The sequence below is a fragment of the Oncorhynchus gorbuscha genome, linkage group LG26 (assembly GCF_021184085.1).
Source record: "Oncorhynchus gorbuscha isolate QuinsamMale2020 ecotype Even-year linkage group LG26, OgorEven_v1.0, whole genome shotgun sequence".
Classification (NCBI taxonomy): domain Eukaryota; kingdom Metazoa; phylum Chordata; class Actinopteri; order Salmoniformes; family Salmonidae; genus Oncorhynchus; species Oncorhynchus gorbuscha.
The window spans coordinates 28,857,707-28,876,110 of NC_060198.1; the positions used below are offsets into that span (position 1 = coordinate 28,857,707).

Here is an 18,404-nt window from a genome sequence, read left to right on the forward strand (position 1 = left end):
CTTTGAGCTCGTTCTCTGGGGGTCTTGGGAACAGTCAGTACTACTGAGTGGGAGAGCCAGAGAGGAACCACCATCAACTCTTGTACTGTATAATTATAGATATATGAAGATTCTGGCTGCTGGACTGAGACCAAGAGCAGCAAAGTGACACTCAGAAAGTCAACTCTGGGGAACTCCCCACTGATATGTGTTGCTGCATATAACTCTTGGCATTGAGGGCAGGGCTAGTGTGCTTGTTTTCCTCTTCATTTTTGGCATGTGATGGTGCTTTGATTGTGCTCCTCCTCTCCCTCCTCCTCCTCCCATCCATCCTCTTGTACTTCACTGTGAGTTGCTCGGGGAGACAGGCTTGAGCAGGGTCTTGCTGCCACGATCCTTGTAGCTGTTGGAGCCGGAGTGCTGCAAGCTGCGGCCGCTGGGCTTGAGCCCCACGGAGGAGAGGTTGAGGGAGGTCAGGGCGGTCGGGGAGGAGGGTGAGGAGGAGGTGGTGGAGGTGGGGGAGGTGGAGGAAGAGGAGGGGGTGGTTGAGGTGGTGGTGGAGTTGGAGGAGCGGCCGTTGGGAAGGGGCAGGGAGGAGGCGCGCTGCTGCTCGCGGAGGAGGCGGTGTTGGCGGAAGGTGGATGAGAGGAGCAGGGCCTCGGCGCTCAGGCTGGAGGCTGACAGGCTGGAGGCTGACAGGCTGGCCAGCAGGGCCTTGGCCTGGCTGGAGGAGGCTGTCAGGGAAGACAGCGCCCCCTCCTGGGGATACTTCCTCAGACCCGGGGCGAACACAGTCGAGGCCGAACTGGAGGAGGACAGGCGGCCGGAGAAACTGGCAGCTTTGGTGCCTGACAGGAGGGGCTCAATACTGCTGCTGCTGTTCCCATGGGCCTACGGGTCAGACCCAGGGACAGACCAGGAACAGGAGGAGGAACATGGAGAATTGGGGAAAATTGTAAAGGTTTCAGGGGGAAAAAGAGAAACAGTCCTTTAGTTGGTAGTGGTCCCTGACAGCACCCTTCCATTCACACAAACATACAGAACACACACACAAACACACCAAGGGGAGAGTGGTAGATATCTTGTGCATTGTGGGGTCAATGTAGGACATGAGAGGGTACAGGAGTCAGAGACTGCTAATACCCATGTTAAGCCAACAGAGGGGAGGGGCGCTTAAGGGCGTGGACTAGGAGTAACAGGGGATGGGGGGTCAGATGCAGCTCTGTAGTCAGGTGGTTGGTGCTGAGGAGGAGTCTGGAGAGGACAGGCACGCGGCACAGGCTGGTCCCTCACTCACTGTGCAGGGTCAGAGGTCACAGAGGCGCAGGTGGAGGGGTGGGCCGGGTGGTACAGGATGGCCCAGGAGGATCACACAGGTGACAGGATGGTGGGTGAGGTGGTGGTGGCGCCCCAGGACCAGGTGGTGTAGAGGGGCACAGGCAGGGTGGGGTGAGGGAGGAGGGGTGAGAGGTGGGGTGTGAGGGAGGAGGGGTGAGATGAAAACAAGAGACAAACACAGGAAATTCAGGTTAGTATCAGCTGATGTTGATGCTAGCCAAGAGTGCCAAATACACCAACAGTCTGAAGTGAAAATGTAACAGAAGTGTTTTTTTAATGGACATCCGAGTCATTAAAAATGCAAAACACATTAAATGAACAGCATCACGCATATTCCCCTTTGTGTGATGCTGGAGTACACCAGTAGATGGCGCTGTGTTGGCAGTGAGACATTTTGGTCGGGCTGTACACATTATACAGTACAGGAGGTGTATTCTCTGTAAATGCAGTCTGCCAGCATTCAGTCTCTCTCATAGAGGATGGCTGGAGGCGAGTGGCAGTGCCAGGGTATGGGCACAAGACAGGCAGTGCCAAACGCTAACAGAGCTATGCCAGAGCACGAGTGTGTGAGGGTCCCCTACTCTGTGATCAGTCCTACATCGGTGCCACTGGCTGATGACACCTGTCTAGACATCTGTGCTTGTGGCTGGGGGATGAGAGGAAGAGGAAGAGTCTGATGTGACTATCCCAACTCTGTATCATCAGTCAGACAGACACTGGGAGAGAGCAATAAACTCTGCATACCAGGTTTTATACCGAAGGTCATCGTTTATTTAGAGGCGACTTTGATTAAATCCAGGATAGCAAATAATTTGCTCTTGAATAACTCTCGTACATAGATATGTCAAAAGTTCTCTTCTACAATGTTCCGAATAAAGGCAACCCGCTATTTCTGAGAGGTTTCTACTCTGCCCTGCATGTTGAGTGGTTGGAGGGTGTTAGCGTGGAGACAGAGGGGATTCGGTCTGTGTGGTTGGTTGGACAGCAGGTCCGTGTTGTGTGGCCTGTGAGGCTTTAACCTGCTGTGTTGGCTGGTGCTGCAGTAACTCTGGCGCTGCTGTCTGCCCCGAGGGAGATGGCCTGTTCCTTCTGCCTGAGGACACAATCTCTCTCAAGCCTGGCCACCGCAACATTTATTCCGCTCTGTTAGTGCAGTAAGATAGCCTCCTCTCATCTCCGGAAGCTCAGAGCTGCCCGCCAAAAGACTGTGGCGTGGGACTGGCCTTTACCGCCCCCTGCTTGACTAGCCTGCTTCCCAGCCAGAAGTAATAAGAAGCGAAATGGGAAATGGAAATCGAGGATTGTGGTATGAAAATGATTCACATTGTCATGTCTTCCTTGATCTGCGCCAAAGGCCGACGGAGCGAAATGGTGGCTTTGAACTGTCTGTTCTTATAACAGCTCAGTGATTTAAAAAAAAATCCTCTCGCCCCTGGAACGCTCTGACGTCTCCTGGTACTGTAGCAGTGCCTAACAACAAGCGCAGGCACAACGGCACTGAGTATCATCTCACAATGCACCGTTCAGTCTCCCACACACACAGACATACAGATAACACACAGTACAGACAGATAACACACAGACATACAGATAACACACAGTACAGACAGATAACACACAGACATACAGATAACACACAGTACAGACAGATAACACACAGACATACAGATAACACACAGACAGACAGATAACACAGAGACATACAGATAACACACAGACATACAGATAACAGATAACACACAGTACAGACAGATACAGACAGATAACACACAGACATACAGATAACACACAGACATACAGATAACACACAGTACAGACAGATAACACACAGGACATACAGATAACACACAGTACAGACAGATAACACACAGTACAGACAGATAACACACGGACATACAGATAACACACAGTACAGACAGATAACACACGGACATACAGATAACACACAGTACAGACAGATAACACACAGACATACAGATAACACACAGTACAGAAAGATAACACAAATATGAAAACTTTCGCACCACCGATAACGTCAATTCATAACACCACAGAGGACATAAGCAGAAAAGAGACAAACACAGAAAAGATAGGAAGATGAAAGGAAAGAGTGATGTGGGGTTACTAACTTACAACTCTATAGGAATGGGGCTACTAACTTACAACTCTATAGGAGTGGGGTTACTAACTTACAACTCTATAGGATGGGGCTACTAACTTACAACTCTATAGGGGAAACTAACTTACAACTCTATAGGAGTGGGGCTACTAACTTACAACTCTATAGGAGTGGGGCTACTAACTTACAACTCTATAGGAGTGGGGCTACTAACTTACAACTCTATAGGAGTGGGGCTACTAACTTACAACTCTATAGGAGCGGGAAACTAACTTACAACTCTATAGGAGTGGGGCTACTAACTTACAACTCTATAGGAGTGGGGCTACTAACTTACAACTCTATAGGAGTGGGGCTACTAACTTACAACTCTATAGGAGTGGGGCTACTAACTTACAACTCTATAGGAGTGGGGCTACTAACTTACAACTCTATAGGAGTGGGGCTACTAACTTACAACTCTATAGGAGTGGGGAAACTAACTTATAACTCTATGGGAGTGGGGCTACTAACTTACAACTCTATAGGAGCGGGAAACTAACTTACAACTCTACAGGAGTGGGGTCACTAACTTACAACTCCATGGGAGTGGGGTCACTAACTTACAACTCTACAGGAGTGGGGTCACTAACTTACAACTCCATGGGAGTGGGGTCACTAACTTACAACTCCATGGGAGGGGGACAACTAACTTACAACGCTATAGGAGTGGGGAAACTAACTTACAACTCTATAGGAGTGGGGTTACTAACTTACAACTCTATAGAAGTGGGGTTACTAACTTACAACTCTATAGGAGTGGGGCTACTAACTTACAATTCTATAGGAGTGGGGCTACTAACTTACAATTCTATAGGAGTGGGGCTACTAACTTACAATTCTATAGGAGTGGGGTTACTAACTTACAACCCTATAGGAGTGGGGTTACTAACTTACAACTCTATAGGAGTGGGGCTACTAACTTACAATTCTATAGGAGTGGGGTTACTAACTTACAACCCTATAGGAGTGGGGTTACTAACTTACAACTCTACAGGAGTGGGGCTACTAACTTACAACTCTATAGGAGTGGGGGAACTAACTTACAACTCTATAGGAGTGGGGCTACTAACTTACAACTCTATAGGAGCGGGAAACTAACTTACAACTCTATAGGAGCGGGAAACTAACTTACAACTCTACAGGAGTGGGGTCACTAACTTACAACTCCATGGGAGTGGGGTCACTAACTTACAACTCTACAGGAGTGGGGTCACTAACTTACAACTCCATGGGAGTGGGGTCACTAACTTACAACTCCATGGGAGGGGGACAACTAACTTACAACGCTATAGGAGTGGGGAAACTAACTTACAACTCTATAGGAGTGGGGTTACTAACTTACAACTCTATAGGAGTGGGGTTACTAACTTACAACTCTATAGGAGTGGGGCTACTAACTTACAATTCTATAGGAGTGGGGCTACTAACTTACAATTCTATAGGAGTGGGGTTACTAACTTACAACCCTATAGGAGTGGGGTTACTAACTTACAACTCTATAGGAGTGGGGCTACTAACTTACAATTCTATAGGAGTGGGGTTACTAACTTACAACTCTATAGGAGTGGGGCTACTAACTTACAATTCTATAGGAGTGGGGCTACTAACTTACAATTCTATAGGAGTGGGGTTACTAACTTACAACCCTATAGGAGTGGGGTTACTAACTTACAACTCTACAGGAGTGGGGCTACTAACTTACAACTCTATAGGAGTGGGGGAACTAACTTACAACTCTATAGGAGTGGGGTTACTAACTTACAACCCTATAGGAGTGGGGTTACTAACTTACAATTCTATAGGAGTGGGGTTACTAACTTACAACTCTATAGGAGTGGGGTTACTAACTTACAACCCTATAGGAGTGGGGTCACTAACTTACAACCCTATAGGAGTGGGGTCACTAACTTACAACTCTACAGGAGTGGGGCTACTAACTTACAACTCTATAGGAGTGGGGCTACTAACTTACAACTCTATAGGAGTGGGGCTACTAACTTACAACTCCATGGGAGTGGGGTCACTAACTTACAACTCCATGGGAGGAGGACAACTAACTTACAACGCTATAGGAGTGGGGAAACTAACTTACAACTCTATAGGAGTGGGGTTACTAACTTACAACTCTATAGGAGTGGGGTTACTAACTTACAACTCTATAGGAGTGGGGCTACAAACTTACAATTCTATAGGAGTGGGGGAACTAACTTACAACTCTATAGGAGTGGGGCTACTAACTTACAACTCTACAGGAGTGGGGCTACTAACTTACAACTCTACAGGAGTGGGGCTACTAACTTACAACTCTATAGGAGTGGGGTTACTAACTTACAACTCTATAGGAGTGGGGCTACTAACTTACAATTCTATAGGAGTGGGGGAACTAACTTACAACTCTATAGGAGTGGGGCTACTAACTTACAACTCTACAGGAGTGGGGCTACTAACTTACAACTCTACAGGAGTGGGGCTACTAACTTACAACTCTATAGGAGTGGGGCTACTAACTTACAACTCTATAGGAGTGGGGAAACTAATATATAACTCTATGGGAGTGTTGAAAGTAGGGGGGGCACCTTAAAGCTCTATGGGTCAATTAAAATGGTGGGTGGATGGGCATCTGACAGTGTTGAGGTGGGGTTATGAGAGAAGACAGACATCCATTGCATGTTATGCCAATACAAACAGCCTGCTGTCAGTCATTGAGTAGTGGGGAGATTGACTTCCTCGACTGAAGTCATATGTTGATTCAAAATGCTCTGAAATGGGTTTAGTAATGTCTTTGTTACTGTTGTTGTTGGCGCTATCTTAACTTATGTCTTGGTGCCGACTCTGAGAGAGATTGTTTTGAACATCTTTCCTTCTTTGGGCGAGGGGATAGTGTTTTCACACAGCCTGTTTTCAATGTAATTGTTTGCAACAGTCTGTGGACAAAGGGAGCACGCTGAGATCCTGTGTCCTCCTACTGAAATAATGGGATTAATTTTCCTCTCAGTAGGCTAGAAGGAGGCCGCTCCACCCCTACAACTTTCCAGAAACAGGGAAACAGAGGGAGGGAACAAGAGACACAGGGGGAGAGAGAGAAAGATAAAGGTGGGGAAAGAGAGACACACAGGGGGAGAGAGAGGAAGACAGAGGTGGGGAAAGAGACACACAGGGGGAGAGAGAGGAAGACAGAGGTGGGGAAAGAGAGACACACAGGGGGAGAGAGAGGAAGACAGAGGTGGGGAAAGAGAGACACACAGGGGGGAGAGAGGAAGACAGAGGTGGGGAAAGAGAGACACACAGGGGGAGAGAGAGAAAGATAAAGGTGGGGAAAGAGAGATACATAGGGGGAGAGAGAGGAAGACAGAGGTGGGGAAAGAGAGACACAGGGGGAGAGAGAGGAAGACAGAGGTGGGGAAAGAGAGACACACAGGGGGAGAGAGAGGAAGACAGAGGTGGGGAAAGAGAGATACACAGGGGGAGAGAGAGAAAGACAGAGGTGGGGAAAGAGAGACACACAGGGGGAGAGAGAGGAAGACAGAGGTGGGGAAAGAGAGACACACAGGGGGAGAGAGAGGAAGACAGAGGTGGGGAAAGAGAGACACACAGGGGGAGAGAGAGGAAGACAGAGGTGGGGAAAGAGAGACACAGGGGGAGAGAGAGGAAGACAGAGAGGAAGACAGAAGTGGGGAAAGAGAGACACAGGGGGAGAGAGAGGAAGACAGAGAGGAAGACAGAGGTGGGGAAAGAGAGACACACAGGGGGAGAGAGAGGAAGACAGAGAGGAAGACAGAGGTGGGGAAATAGAGACACACAGGGGGAGAGAGAGGAAGACAGAGAGGAAGACAGAGGTGGGGAAAGAGAGACACACAGGGGGAGAGGGGAAGACAGAGGTAGGGAAAGAGAGACACACAGGGGGAAAGAGAGACACAGGGGGAAAGAGAGGAAGACAGAGGTGGGGAAAGAGAGACACAGGGGGGAGAGGGGAAGACAGAGGTAGGGAAAGAGAGACACACAGGGGGAAAGAGAGACACAGGGGGAAAGAGAGGAAGACAGAGGTGGGGAAAGAGAGACACACAGGGGGAGAGAGAGAAAGACAGAGGTGGGGGAAAGAGAGACACACAGGGGGAGAGAGAGAAAGACAGAGGTGGGGAAAGAGAGAAAGACAGAGGTGGGGAAAGAGAGACACACAGGGGGAGAGAGAGAAAGACAGAGTTGGGGAAAGAGAGAAAGACAGAGGTGGGGAAAGAGAGACACACAGGGGGAGAAAGAGAAAGATATAGGTGGGGAAAGAGAGACACACAGGGGGAGAGAGAGAAAGACAGAGGTGGGGAAAAGAGACACAGGGGGGAGAGAGAGGAAGACAGAGGTGGGGAAAGAGAGACACACAGGGGGAGAAAGAGAAAGACAGAGGTGGGGAAAGAGAGACACACAGGGGGAGAGAGAGGAAGACAGAGGTGGGGGAAGAGAGACACACAGGGGGAGAGAGGAAGACAGAGGTGGGGAAAAGAGACACAGGGGGAGAGAGAGGAAGACAGAGGTGGGGAAAGAGAGACACACAGGGGGAGAGAGAGGAAGACAGAGGTGGGGAAAGAGAGACACAGGGGGAGAGAGAGGAAGACAGAGGTGGGGAAAGAGAGACACACAGGGGGAGAGAGAGGAAGACAGAGAGGAAGACAGAAGTGGGGAAAGAGAGACACAGGGGGAGAGAGAGGAAGACAGAGATGAAGACAGAGGTGGGGAAAGAGAGACACACAGGGGGAGAGAGAGGAAGACAGAGAGGAAGACAGAGGTGGGGAAATAGAGACACACAGGGGGAGAGAGAGGAAGACAGAGAGGAAGACAGAGGTGGGGAAAGAGAGACACACAGGGGGAGAGAGAGGAAGACAGAGGTGGGGAAAGAGAGATACACAGGGGGAAAGAGAGGAAGACAGAGGTGGGGAAAGAGAGAGACAGGGGGGAGGGGAAGACAGAGGTAGGGAAAGAGAGACACACAGGGGGAAAGAGAGACACAGGGGGAAAGAGAGGAAGACAGAGGTGGGGGAAAGAGAGACACACAGGGGGAGAGAGAGAAAGACAGAGGTGGGGAAAGAGAGACACACAGGGGGAGAGAGAGAAAGACAGAGGTGGGGAAAGAGAGACACACAGGGGGAGAGAGAGAAAGACAGAGGTGGGGAAAGAGAGAAAGACAGAGGTGGGGAAAGAGAGACACACAGGGGGAGAAAGAGAAAGACAGAGGTGGGGAAAGAGAGACACACAGGGGGAGAGAGAGAAAGACATAGGTGGGGAAAGAGAGAAAGACAGAGGTGGGGAAAGAGAGACACACAGGGGGAGAAAGAGAAAGACAGAGGTGGGGAAAGAGAGACACACAGGGGGAGAGAGAGGAAGACAGAGGTGGGGGAAGAGAGACACACAGGGGGAGAGAGGAAGACAGAGAGGAAGACAGATGTGGGGAAAGAGAGATACACAGGGGGAGAGAGAGGAAGACAGGTGGGGAAAGAGAGACACACAGGGGGAGAGAGAGGAAGACAGAGGTGGGGGAAGCGAGACACACAGGGGGAGAGAGAGGAAGACAGAGGTGGGGAAAGAGAGACACAGGGGGAGAGAGAGGAAGACAGAGAGGAAGACAGAAGTGGGGAAAGAGAGACACAGGGGGAGAGAGAGGAAGACAGAGAGGAAGACAGAGGTGGGGAAAGAGAGACACACAGGGGGAGAGAGAGGAAGACAGAGAGGAAGACAGAGGTGGGGAAATAGAGACACACAGGGGGAGAGAGAGGAAGACAGAGAGGAAGACAGAGGTGGGGAAAGAGAGACACAGGGGGAGAGGGGAAGACAGAGGTGGGGAAAGAGAGACACACAGGGGGAGAGAGAGAAAGACAGAGGTGGGGAAAGAGAGACACACAGGGGGAGAGAGAGAAAGTCAGAGGTGGGGAAAGAGAGACACACAGGGGGAGAGAGAGAAAGACAGAGGTGGGGAAAGAGAGACACACGGGGGGAGAGAGAGAAAGACAGAGAGGAAGACAGAGGTGGGGAAAGAGAGATACACAGGGAGAAAGAGAGGAAGACAGAGGTGGGGAAAGAGAGACACACAGGGGGAGAGGGGAAATAGAGGTGGGGAAAGAGAGACACAGGGGGAAAGAGAGACACAGGGGGAAAGAGAGGAAGACAGAGGTGGGGAAAGAGAGAAAGACAGAGGTGGGGAAAGAGAGACACACAGGGGGAGAGAGAGAAAGACAGAGGTGGGGAAAGAGAGACACACAGGGGGAGAGAGAGGAAGACAGAGAGAAAGACAGAGGTGGGGAAAGAGAGACACACAGGGGGAGAGAGAGGAAGACAGAGGTGGGGAAAGAGAGATACACAGGGGGAAAGATAGGAAGACAGAGGTGGGGAAAGAGAGACACACAGGGGGAGAGAGAGGAAGACAGAGAGGAAGACAGAGGTGGGGAAAGAGAGACACAGGGGGAAAGAGAGGAAGACAGAGGTGGGGAAAGAGAGACACAGGGGCAGAGAGAGGAAGAGAGAGGTGGGGAAAGAGAGACACACAGGGGGAGAGGGGAAAACAGAGGTGGGGAAAGAGAGACACAGGGGGAAAGAGAGACACAGGGAGAAAGAGAGGAAGACAGAGGTGGGGAAAGAGAGAAAGACAGGGGTGGGGAAAGAGAGACACACAGGGGGAGAGAGAGAAAGACAGAGGTGGGGAAAGAGAGACACACAGGGGGAAAGAGAGAAAGACAGAGGTGGGGAAAGAGAGACACACAGCGGGAGAGAGAGGAAGACAGAGGTGGGGAAAGAGAGATACACAGGGGGAAAGAGAGGAAGACAGAGGTGGGGAAAGAGAGACACAAGGGGGAAAGAGATACACAGGGGGAAAGAGAGGAAGACAGAGGTGGGGAAAGAGAGACACAGGGGGAAAGAGAGACACAGGGGGAAAGAGAGGAAGACAGAGGTGAGGAAAGAGAGACACACAGGGGGAGAGAGAGAAAGACAGAGGTGGGGAAAGAGAGACACACAGGGGGAGAGAGAGAAGGACAGAGAGGAAGACAGATGTGGGGAAATAGAGACACACAGGGGGAGAGAGAGGAAGACAGAGAGAAAGACAGAGGTGGGGAAAGAGAGACACACAGGGAGAGGGAGAGGAAGACAGAGGTGGGGAAAGAGAGATACACAGGGGGAAGAGAGGAAGACAGAGGTGGGGAAAGAGAGACACAGAGGGAAAGAGAGAAAGACAGAGGTGGGGAAAGAGAGACACACGGGGGGAGAGAGAGGAAGACAGAGAGGAAGACAGAGGTGGGGAAAGAGAGACACACAGGGGGAAAGAGAGAAAGACAGAGGTGGGGAAAGAGAGATACACAGGGGGAGAGAGAGGAAGACAGAGGTGGGGAAAGAGAGACACAGGGGGAGAGAGAGGAAGACAGAGGTGGGGAAAGAGAGACACACAGGGGGAGAGAGAGGAAGACAGAGGTGGGGAAAGAGAGATACACAGGGGGAGAGAGAGGAAGACAGAGGTGGGGAAAGAGAGACACAGGGGGGAGAGAGGAAGACAGAGGTGGGGAAAGAGAGACACACAGGGGGAGAGAGGAAGACAGAGGTGGGGAAAGAGAGATACACAGGGGGAGAGAGAGGAAGACAGAGGTGGGGAAAGAGAGACACAGGGGGAGAGAGGAAGACAGAGGTGGGGAAAGAGAGACACACAGGGGGAGAGAGAGGAAGACAGAGGTGGGGAAAGAGAGATACACAGGGGGGAGAGAGAGGAAGACAGAGGTGGGGAAAGAGAGACACAGGGGGAGAGAGAGGAAGACAGAGGTGGGGAAAGAGAGACACACAGGGGGAGAGAGGAAGACAGAGGTGGGGAAAGAGAGACACAGGGGGAAAAAGAGAGGAAGACAGAGAGAGAGAGAAGGGGAAAGAGAGACACAGGGGGAGAGAGAGGAAGACAGAGGTGGGGAAAGAGAGACACACAGGGGGAGAGAGAGAAAGACAGAGGTGGGGAAAGAGAGATACACAGGTGGAGAAAGAGAAAGACAGAGGTGTGGAAATAGAGACACACAGGGGGAGAGAGAGAAAGACAGAGGTGGGGAAAGAGAGACACACATGGGGAGAGAGAGGAAGACAGAGGTGGGGAAAGAGAGACACACAGGGGGAGAGAGAGGAAGACAGAGAGGAAGACAGAGGTGGGGAAAGAGAGACACAGGGGGAAAGAGAGGAAGACAGAGGTGGGGAAAGAGAGACACAGGGGGAGAGAGAGTAAGACAGAGGTGGGGAAAGAGAGACACACAGGGGGAAAGAGAGTAAGACAGAGGTGGGGAAAGAGAGACACACAGGGGGAAAGAGAGGAAGACAGAGGTGGGGAAAGAGAGACACAGGGGGAGAGAGAGGAAGACAGAGGTGGGGAAAGAGAGATACACAGGGGGAAAGAGAGGAAGACAGAGGTGGGGAAAGAGAGACACAGGGGGAAAGAGAGGAAGACAGAGGTGGGGAAAGAGAGACACAGGGGGAAAGAGAGACACAGGGGGAAAGAGAGGAAGACAGAGGTGGGGAAAGAGAGACACACAGGGGGAGAGAGAGAAAGACAGAGGAGGGGGAAAGAGAGACACACATGGGGAGAGAGAGGAAGACAGAGGTGGGGAAAGAGAGACACACAGGGGGAGAGAGAGGAAGACAGAGAGGAAGACAGAGGTGGGGAAAGAGAGACACAGGGGGAAAGAGAGGAAGACAGAGGTGGGGAAAGAGAGACACAGGGGGAGAGAGAGTAAGACAGAGGTGGGGAAAGAGAGACACACAGGGGGAAAGAGAGTAAGACAGAGGTGGGGAAAGAGAGACACACAGGGGGAAAGAGAGGAAGACAGAGGTGGGGAAAGAGAGACACAGGGGGAGAGAGAGGAAGACAGAGGTGGGGAAAGAGAGATACACAGGGGGAAAGAGAGGAAGACAGAGGTGGGGAAAGAGAGACACAGGGGGAAAGAGAGGAAGACAGAGGTGGGGAAAGAGAGACACAGGGGGAAAGAGAGACACAGGGGGAAAGAGAGGAAGACAGAGGTGGGGAAAGAGAGACACACAGGGGGAGAGAGAGAAAGACAGAGGCGGGGAAAGAGAGACACACAGGGGGAGAGAGAGAAAGACAGAGAGGAAGACAGATGTGGGGAAATAGAGACACACAGGGGGAGAGAGAGGAAGACAGAGAGAAAGACAGAGGTGGGGAAAGAGAGACACACAGGGGGAGAGAGAGGAAGACAGAGGTGGGGAAAGAGAGATACACAGGGGGGAAGAGAGGAAGACAGAGGTGGGGAAAGAGAGACACAGAGGGAAAGAGAGAAAGACAGAGGTGGGGAAAGAGAGACACACGGGGGGAGAGCGAGGAAGACAGAGAGGAAGACAGAGGTGGGGAAAGAGAGACACACAGGGGGAAAGAGAGAAAGACAGAGGTGGGGAAAGAGAGACACACAGGGGGAGAGAGAGGAAGACAGAGAGGAAGACAGAGGTGGGAAAAGAGAGATACACAGGGGGAGAGAGAGGAAGACAGAGGTGGGGAAAGAGAGACACATGGGGAGAGAGAGGAAGACAGAGGTGGGGAAAGAGAGACACACAGGGGGAGAGAGAGGAAGACAGAGGTGGGGAAAGAGAGACACAGGGGGAAAGAGAGGAAGACAGAGGTGGGGAAAGAGAGACACAGGGGGGAGAGAGGAAGACAGAGGTGGGGAAAGAGAGACACACAGGGGGAGAGAGAGGAAGACAGAGGTGGGGAAAGAGAGATACACAGGGGGAAAGAGAGGAAGACAGAGGTGGGGAAAGAGAGAAAGACAGAGGTGGGGAAAGAGAGACACACAGGGGGAGAGAGATGAAGACAGAGGTGGGGAAAGAGAGACACAGGGGGAGAGAGAGGAAGACAGAGAGGAAGACAGAGGTGGGGAAAGAGAGACACAGGGGGAGAGAGAGGAAGACAGAGAGGAAGACAGAGGTGGGGAAATAGAGACACACAGGGGGAGAGAGAGGAATACAGAGGTGGGGAAAGAGAGACACAAGGGGGAGAGGGGAAAACAGAGGTGGGGAAAGAGAGACACAGGGGGAAAGAGAGGAAGACAGAGGTGGGGAAGGTGGGGAAAGAGAGACACACAGGGGGAGAGAGAGAAAGACAGAGGTGGGGAAAGAGAGACACACAGGGGGAGAGAGAGAAAGACAGAGGTGGGGAAAGAGAGACACACAGGGGGGAGAGAGAGAAAGACAGAGGTGGGGAAAGAGAGAAAGACAGAGGTGGGGAAAGAGAGACACACAGGGGGAGAAAGAGAAAGACAGAGGTGTGGAAAGAGAGACACACAGGGGGAGAGAGAGAAATACAGAGGTGGGGAAAGAGAGACACACAGGGGGAGAGAGAGAAAGACAGAGGTGGGGAAAGAGAGACACACAGGGGGAGAGAGAGGAAAACAGAGGTGGGGAAAGAGAGACACAGGGGGAGAGAGAGGAAGACAGAGAGGAAGACAGAGGTGGGGAAATAGAGACACACAGGGGGGAGAGAGAGGAAGACAGAGAGAAAGACAGAGGTGGGGAAAGAGAGACACACAGGGGGAGAGAGAGGAAGACAGAGGTGGGGAAAGAGAGATACACAGGGGGAAAGAGAGGAAGACAGAGGTGGGGAAAGAGAGACACACAGGGGGAAAGAGAGAAAGACAGAGGTGGGGAAAGAGAGACACACAGGGGGAGAGAGAGGAAGACAGAGAGAAAGACAGAGGTGGGGAAAGAGAGACACACAGGGGGAGAAAGAGAAAGACAGAGGTGTGGAAAGAGAGACACACAGGGGGAGAGAGAGAAAGACAGAGGTGGGGAAAGAGAGAAAGACAGAGGTGGGGAAAGAGAGACACACAGGGGGAGAAAGAGAAAGACAGAGGTGGGGAAAGAGAGACACACGGGGGGAGAGAGAGAAAGACAGAGGTGGGGAAAGAGAGACACACAGGGGGAGAGAGAGGTGGAGAAAGAGAGACACAGGGTGAGAGAGAGGAAGACAGAGAGGAAGACAGAGGTGGGGAAAGAGAGACACACAGGGGAAAGAGAGAAAGACAGAGGTGGGGAAAGAGAGACACACAGGGGGAGAGAGAGGAAGACAGAGAGGAAGACAGAGGTGGGGAAAGAGAGACACAGGGGGAAAGAGAGGAAGACAGAGGTGGGGAAAGAGAGACACAGGGGGAGAGAGAGGAAGACAGAGGTGGGGAAAGAGAGACACAGGGGGAGAGAGAGTAAGACAGAGGTGGGGAAAGAGAGACACAGGGGGAAAGAGAGGAAGACAGAGGTGGGGAAAGAGAGACACAGGGGGGAGAGAGGAAGACAGAGGTGGGGAAAGAGAGACACACAGGGGGAGAGAGAGGAAGACAGAGGTGGGGAAAGAGAGATACACAGGGGGAAAGAGAGGAAGACAGAGGTGGGGAAAGAGAGAAAGACAGAGGTGGGGAAAGAGAGACACACAGGGGGAGATAGATGAAGACAGAGGTGGGGAAAGAGAGACACAGGGGGAGAGAGAGGAAGACAGAGAGGAAGACAGAGGTGGGGAAATAGAGACACACAGGGGGAGAGAGAGGAAGACAGAGGTGGGGAAAGAGAGACACACAGGGGGAGAGAGAGAAAGACAGAGGTGGGGAAAGAGAGAAAGACAGAGGTGGGGAAAGAGAGACACACAGGGGGAGAAAGAGAAAGACAGAGGTGGGGAAAGAGAGACACACAGTGGGAGAGAGAGAAAGACAGAGGTGGGGAAAGAGAGACACACAGGGGGAAAGAGAGGAAGACAGAGGTGGGGAAAGAGAGAAAGACAGAGGTGGGGAAAGAGAGACACACAGGGGGAGAGAGAGGAAGACAGAGAGGAAGACAGAGGTGGGGAAAGAGAGACACACAGGGGGAAAGAGAGGAAGACAGAGGTGGGGAAAGAGAGACACAAGGGGAGAGAGAGGAAGACAGAGGTGGGGAAAGAGAGACACAGGGGGAGAGAGAGGAAGACAGAGGTGGGGAAAGAGAGACACACAGGGGGAGAGAGAGGAAGACAGAGGTGGGGAAAGAGAGACACAGGGGGAAAGAGAGGAAGACAGAGGTGGGGAAAGAGAGACACAGGGGGAGAGAGGAAGACAGAGGTGGGGAAAGAGAGACACAGGGGGAGAGAGAGGAAGACAGAGGTGGGGAAAGAGACACACAGGGGGAGAGAGAGTAAGACAGAGGTGGGGAAAGAGAGACACAGGGGGAGAGAGAGGAAGACAGAGAGGAAAACAGAGGTGGGGAAATAGAGACACACAGGGGGAGAGAGAGGAAGACAGAGGTGGGGAAAGGGAGACACACAGGGGGAGAGAGAGGAAGACAGAGGTGGGGAAAGAGAGATACACAGGGGGAGAGAGAGGAAGACAGAGGTGGGGAAAGGGAGACACACAGGGGGAGAGAGAGGAAGACAGAGGTGGGGAAAGAGAGATACACAGGGGGAAAGAGAGGAAGACAGAGGTGGGGAAAGAGAGACACAAGGGGGAGAGGGGAAAACAGAGGTGGGGAAAGAGAGAAAGACAGAGGTGGGGAAAGAGAGACACACAGGGGGAGAAAGAGAAAGACAGAGGTGGGGAAAGAGAGACACACAGTGGGAGAGAGAGAAAGACAGAGGTGGGGAAAGAGAGACACACAGGGGGAGAGAGAGAAAGACAGAGGTGGGGAAAGAGAGAAAGACAGAGGTGGGGAAAGAGAGACACACAGGGGGAGAAAGAGAAAGACAGAGGTGGGGAAAGAGAGACACACAGTGGGAGAGAGAGAAAGACAGAGGTGGGGAAAGAGAGACACACAGGGGGAAAGAGAGGAAGACAGAGGTGGGGAAAGAGAGAAAGACAGAGGTGGGGAAAGAGAGACACACAGGGGGAGAGAGAGGAAGACAGAGAGGAAGACAGAGGTGGGGAAATAGAGACACACAGGGGGAGAGAGAGGAAGACAGAGAGAAAGACAGAGGTGGGGAAAGAGAGACACACAGGGGGAGAGAGAGGAAGACAGAGGTGGGGAAAGAGAGATACACAGGGGGAAAGAGAGGAAGACAGAGGTGGGGAAAGAGAGACACACAGGGGGAGAGAGAGGAAGACAGAGAGGAAGACAGAGGTGGGGAAAGAGAGACACAGGGGGAAAGAGAGGAAGACAGAGGTGGGGAAACAGAGACACAGGGGCAGAGAGAGGAAGAGAGAGGTGGGGAAAGAGAGATACACAGGGGGAGAGAGAGGAAGACAGAGGTGGGGAAAGAGAGACACAGGGGGAGAGAGAGTAAGACAGAGGTGGGGAAAGAGAGACACACAGGGGGAAAGAGAGGAAGACAGAGAGGAAGACAGAGCGGAAGACAGAGGTGGGGAAAGAGAGACACACAGGGGGAGAGAGAGGAAGACAGAGGTGGGGAAAGAGAGATACACAGGGGGAGAGAGAGGAAGACAGAGGTGGGGAAAGAGAGACACACAGGGGGAGAGAGAGGAAGACAGAGGTGGGGAAAGAGAGATACACAGGGGGAGAGAGAGGAAGACAGAGGTGGGGAAAGAGAGATACACAGGGGGAGAGAGAGGAAGACAGAGGTGGGGAAAAAGAGATAGCAAAATTGAGAGAACAGGGAATAATAGGGATGAAAAAGATTGGGCAGTAAGGAAGGAGTGAGTGAATAAAACAGAGGAAGAGAGAGAAAGCGAGCGAGAGCTGAAGGGAGCACACTGGGGGAAGCACTGTGCTCTTCATATTGAATAATCAGTGATTGCACTGACACAACTGGTTACTGATTAGCCTCAGCCTACATTGGGAGACAAGGAATTAAAGATTTCTCCCATGTTTACCTATACAGCTACTAGTCAGCCCAGTCTCATAACACACTGTGTATGTGTTTATAAATTCTCTATCACACACACACACACACACACACACACACACACACACACACACACACACACACACACACACACACACACACACACACACACACACACACACACACACACACACACACACACACACACACACACACACACACACACACACACACACACACACACACACACACACACACACACACACACACACACACACACACACACACACACACACACACACACACACATCCTCTCTCTCTCTCCACATGAATGACTCCCTCTCTGAATTCCCAATCAAAGTATTTTTAGCGTGGAGAGGGGGTTTAGGTGCACTTCAGTGCTCCGGTATTTTTCAAATAACATTGACATTAAAGCTTATTTCATTGACATGACTCCTGCCTGCACTAGAGAAGAAAGTTCTCTCTCAGCTCGACTTTGTTCTGACACGGCTGAACAGTTCCATTTCCCCGTCTCCCCTGGGTCCCCTTGCATCTCCCAATTTATAACCCAACATCCTTCAAAACCTTCAGGTGCCCTGGTGCACTACACTATCTATTCCATACACTATCTATATCCCCTTTATCAAACAAGACCCTAGTAGTACTAGTGGCTCTGGCTAAACCATCGACGGTCCGTGGATTAAGAAGTCACACCAAGATATGGAGGTACACTAATACAACAGTGGAATAGGCCACCTTGTGCAGAAGATGGAGGTGCGGGGTCAGTTAGGTAGGGGCAGTCAGTAGTAGATGATCGGTCTCACTAGAATACAGTACCTGCTGCTGGCCCTTGAGGAAGTCTTCCCTCTTGCCAGTTTTGGTCTTCTCTGTGCCGCTCTGCTGCAGGTGCTTCAGTCTGGAGGCAGCCGAGGAGTGGACTTTACCCACAGCTGAAGAGCTGTTGCCTCCCTGGAGAAGGAGACAAGGAGAGGAGAAGAGGGGAGAGATGTGAGCATTAGTGTCACAGAGCACGAACAGATTTACATTTCAGTCCTTTAAATCAGACATAAACCAACTCAATAGAAGCTCTCACCCAGTACCCCCGCCGGCTGCTGAAAGCCCTAAGATCAGGGTCCTCACTCTAGCCCTCGCTGAAACACC

At 51.5% G+C, this 18,404-nt stretch overlaps 1 protein-coding gene across 7 annotated transcripts in view; it reads right to left on the reverse strand.

Moving 5' to 3' along the window:
* Positions 1–821: 821 nt before the first annotated feature.
* LOC124015564 (SRC kinase signaling inhibitor 1-like) overlaps positions 822–18,404 on the reverse strand; it is a 239,673-nt gene continuing 222,090 nt past the window's right edge. For all 7 annotated transcript variants that reach the window (XM_046330878.1, XM_046330872.1, XM_046330877.1 and 4 more), the window contains 2 exons: positions 18,081–18,212; positions 822–1,275 (listed from right to left, as the gene is read on the reverse strand). In XM_046330878.1, coding sequence (XP_046186834.1) covers positions 1,273–1,275; positions 18,081–18,212 — 135 coding nt within the window. In that variant the 3' untranslated portion in view covers positions 822–1,272. The remainder of the gene's footprint in view (positions 1,276–18,080; positions 18,213–18,404) is intronic.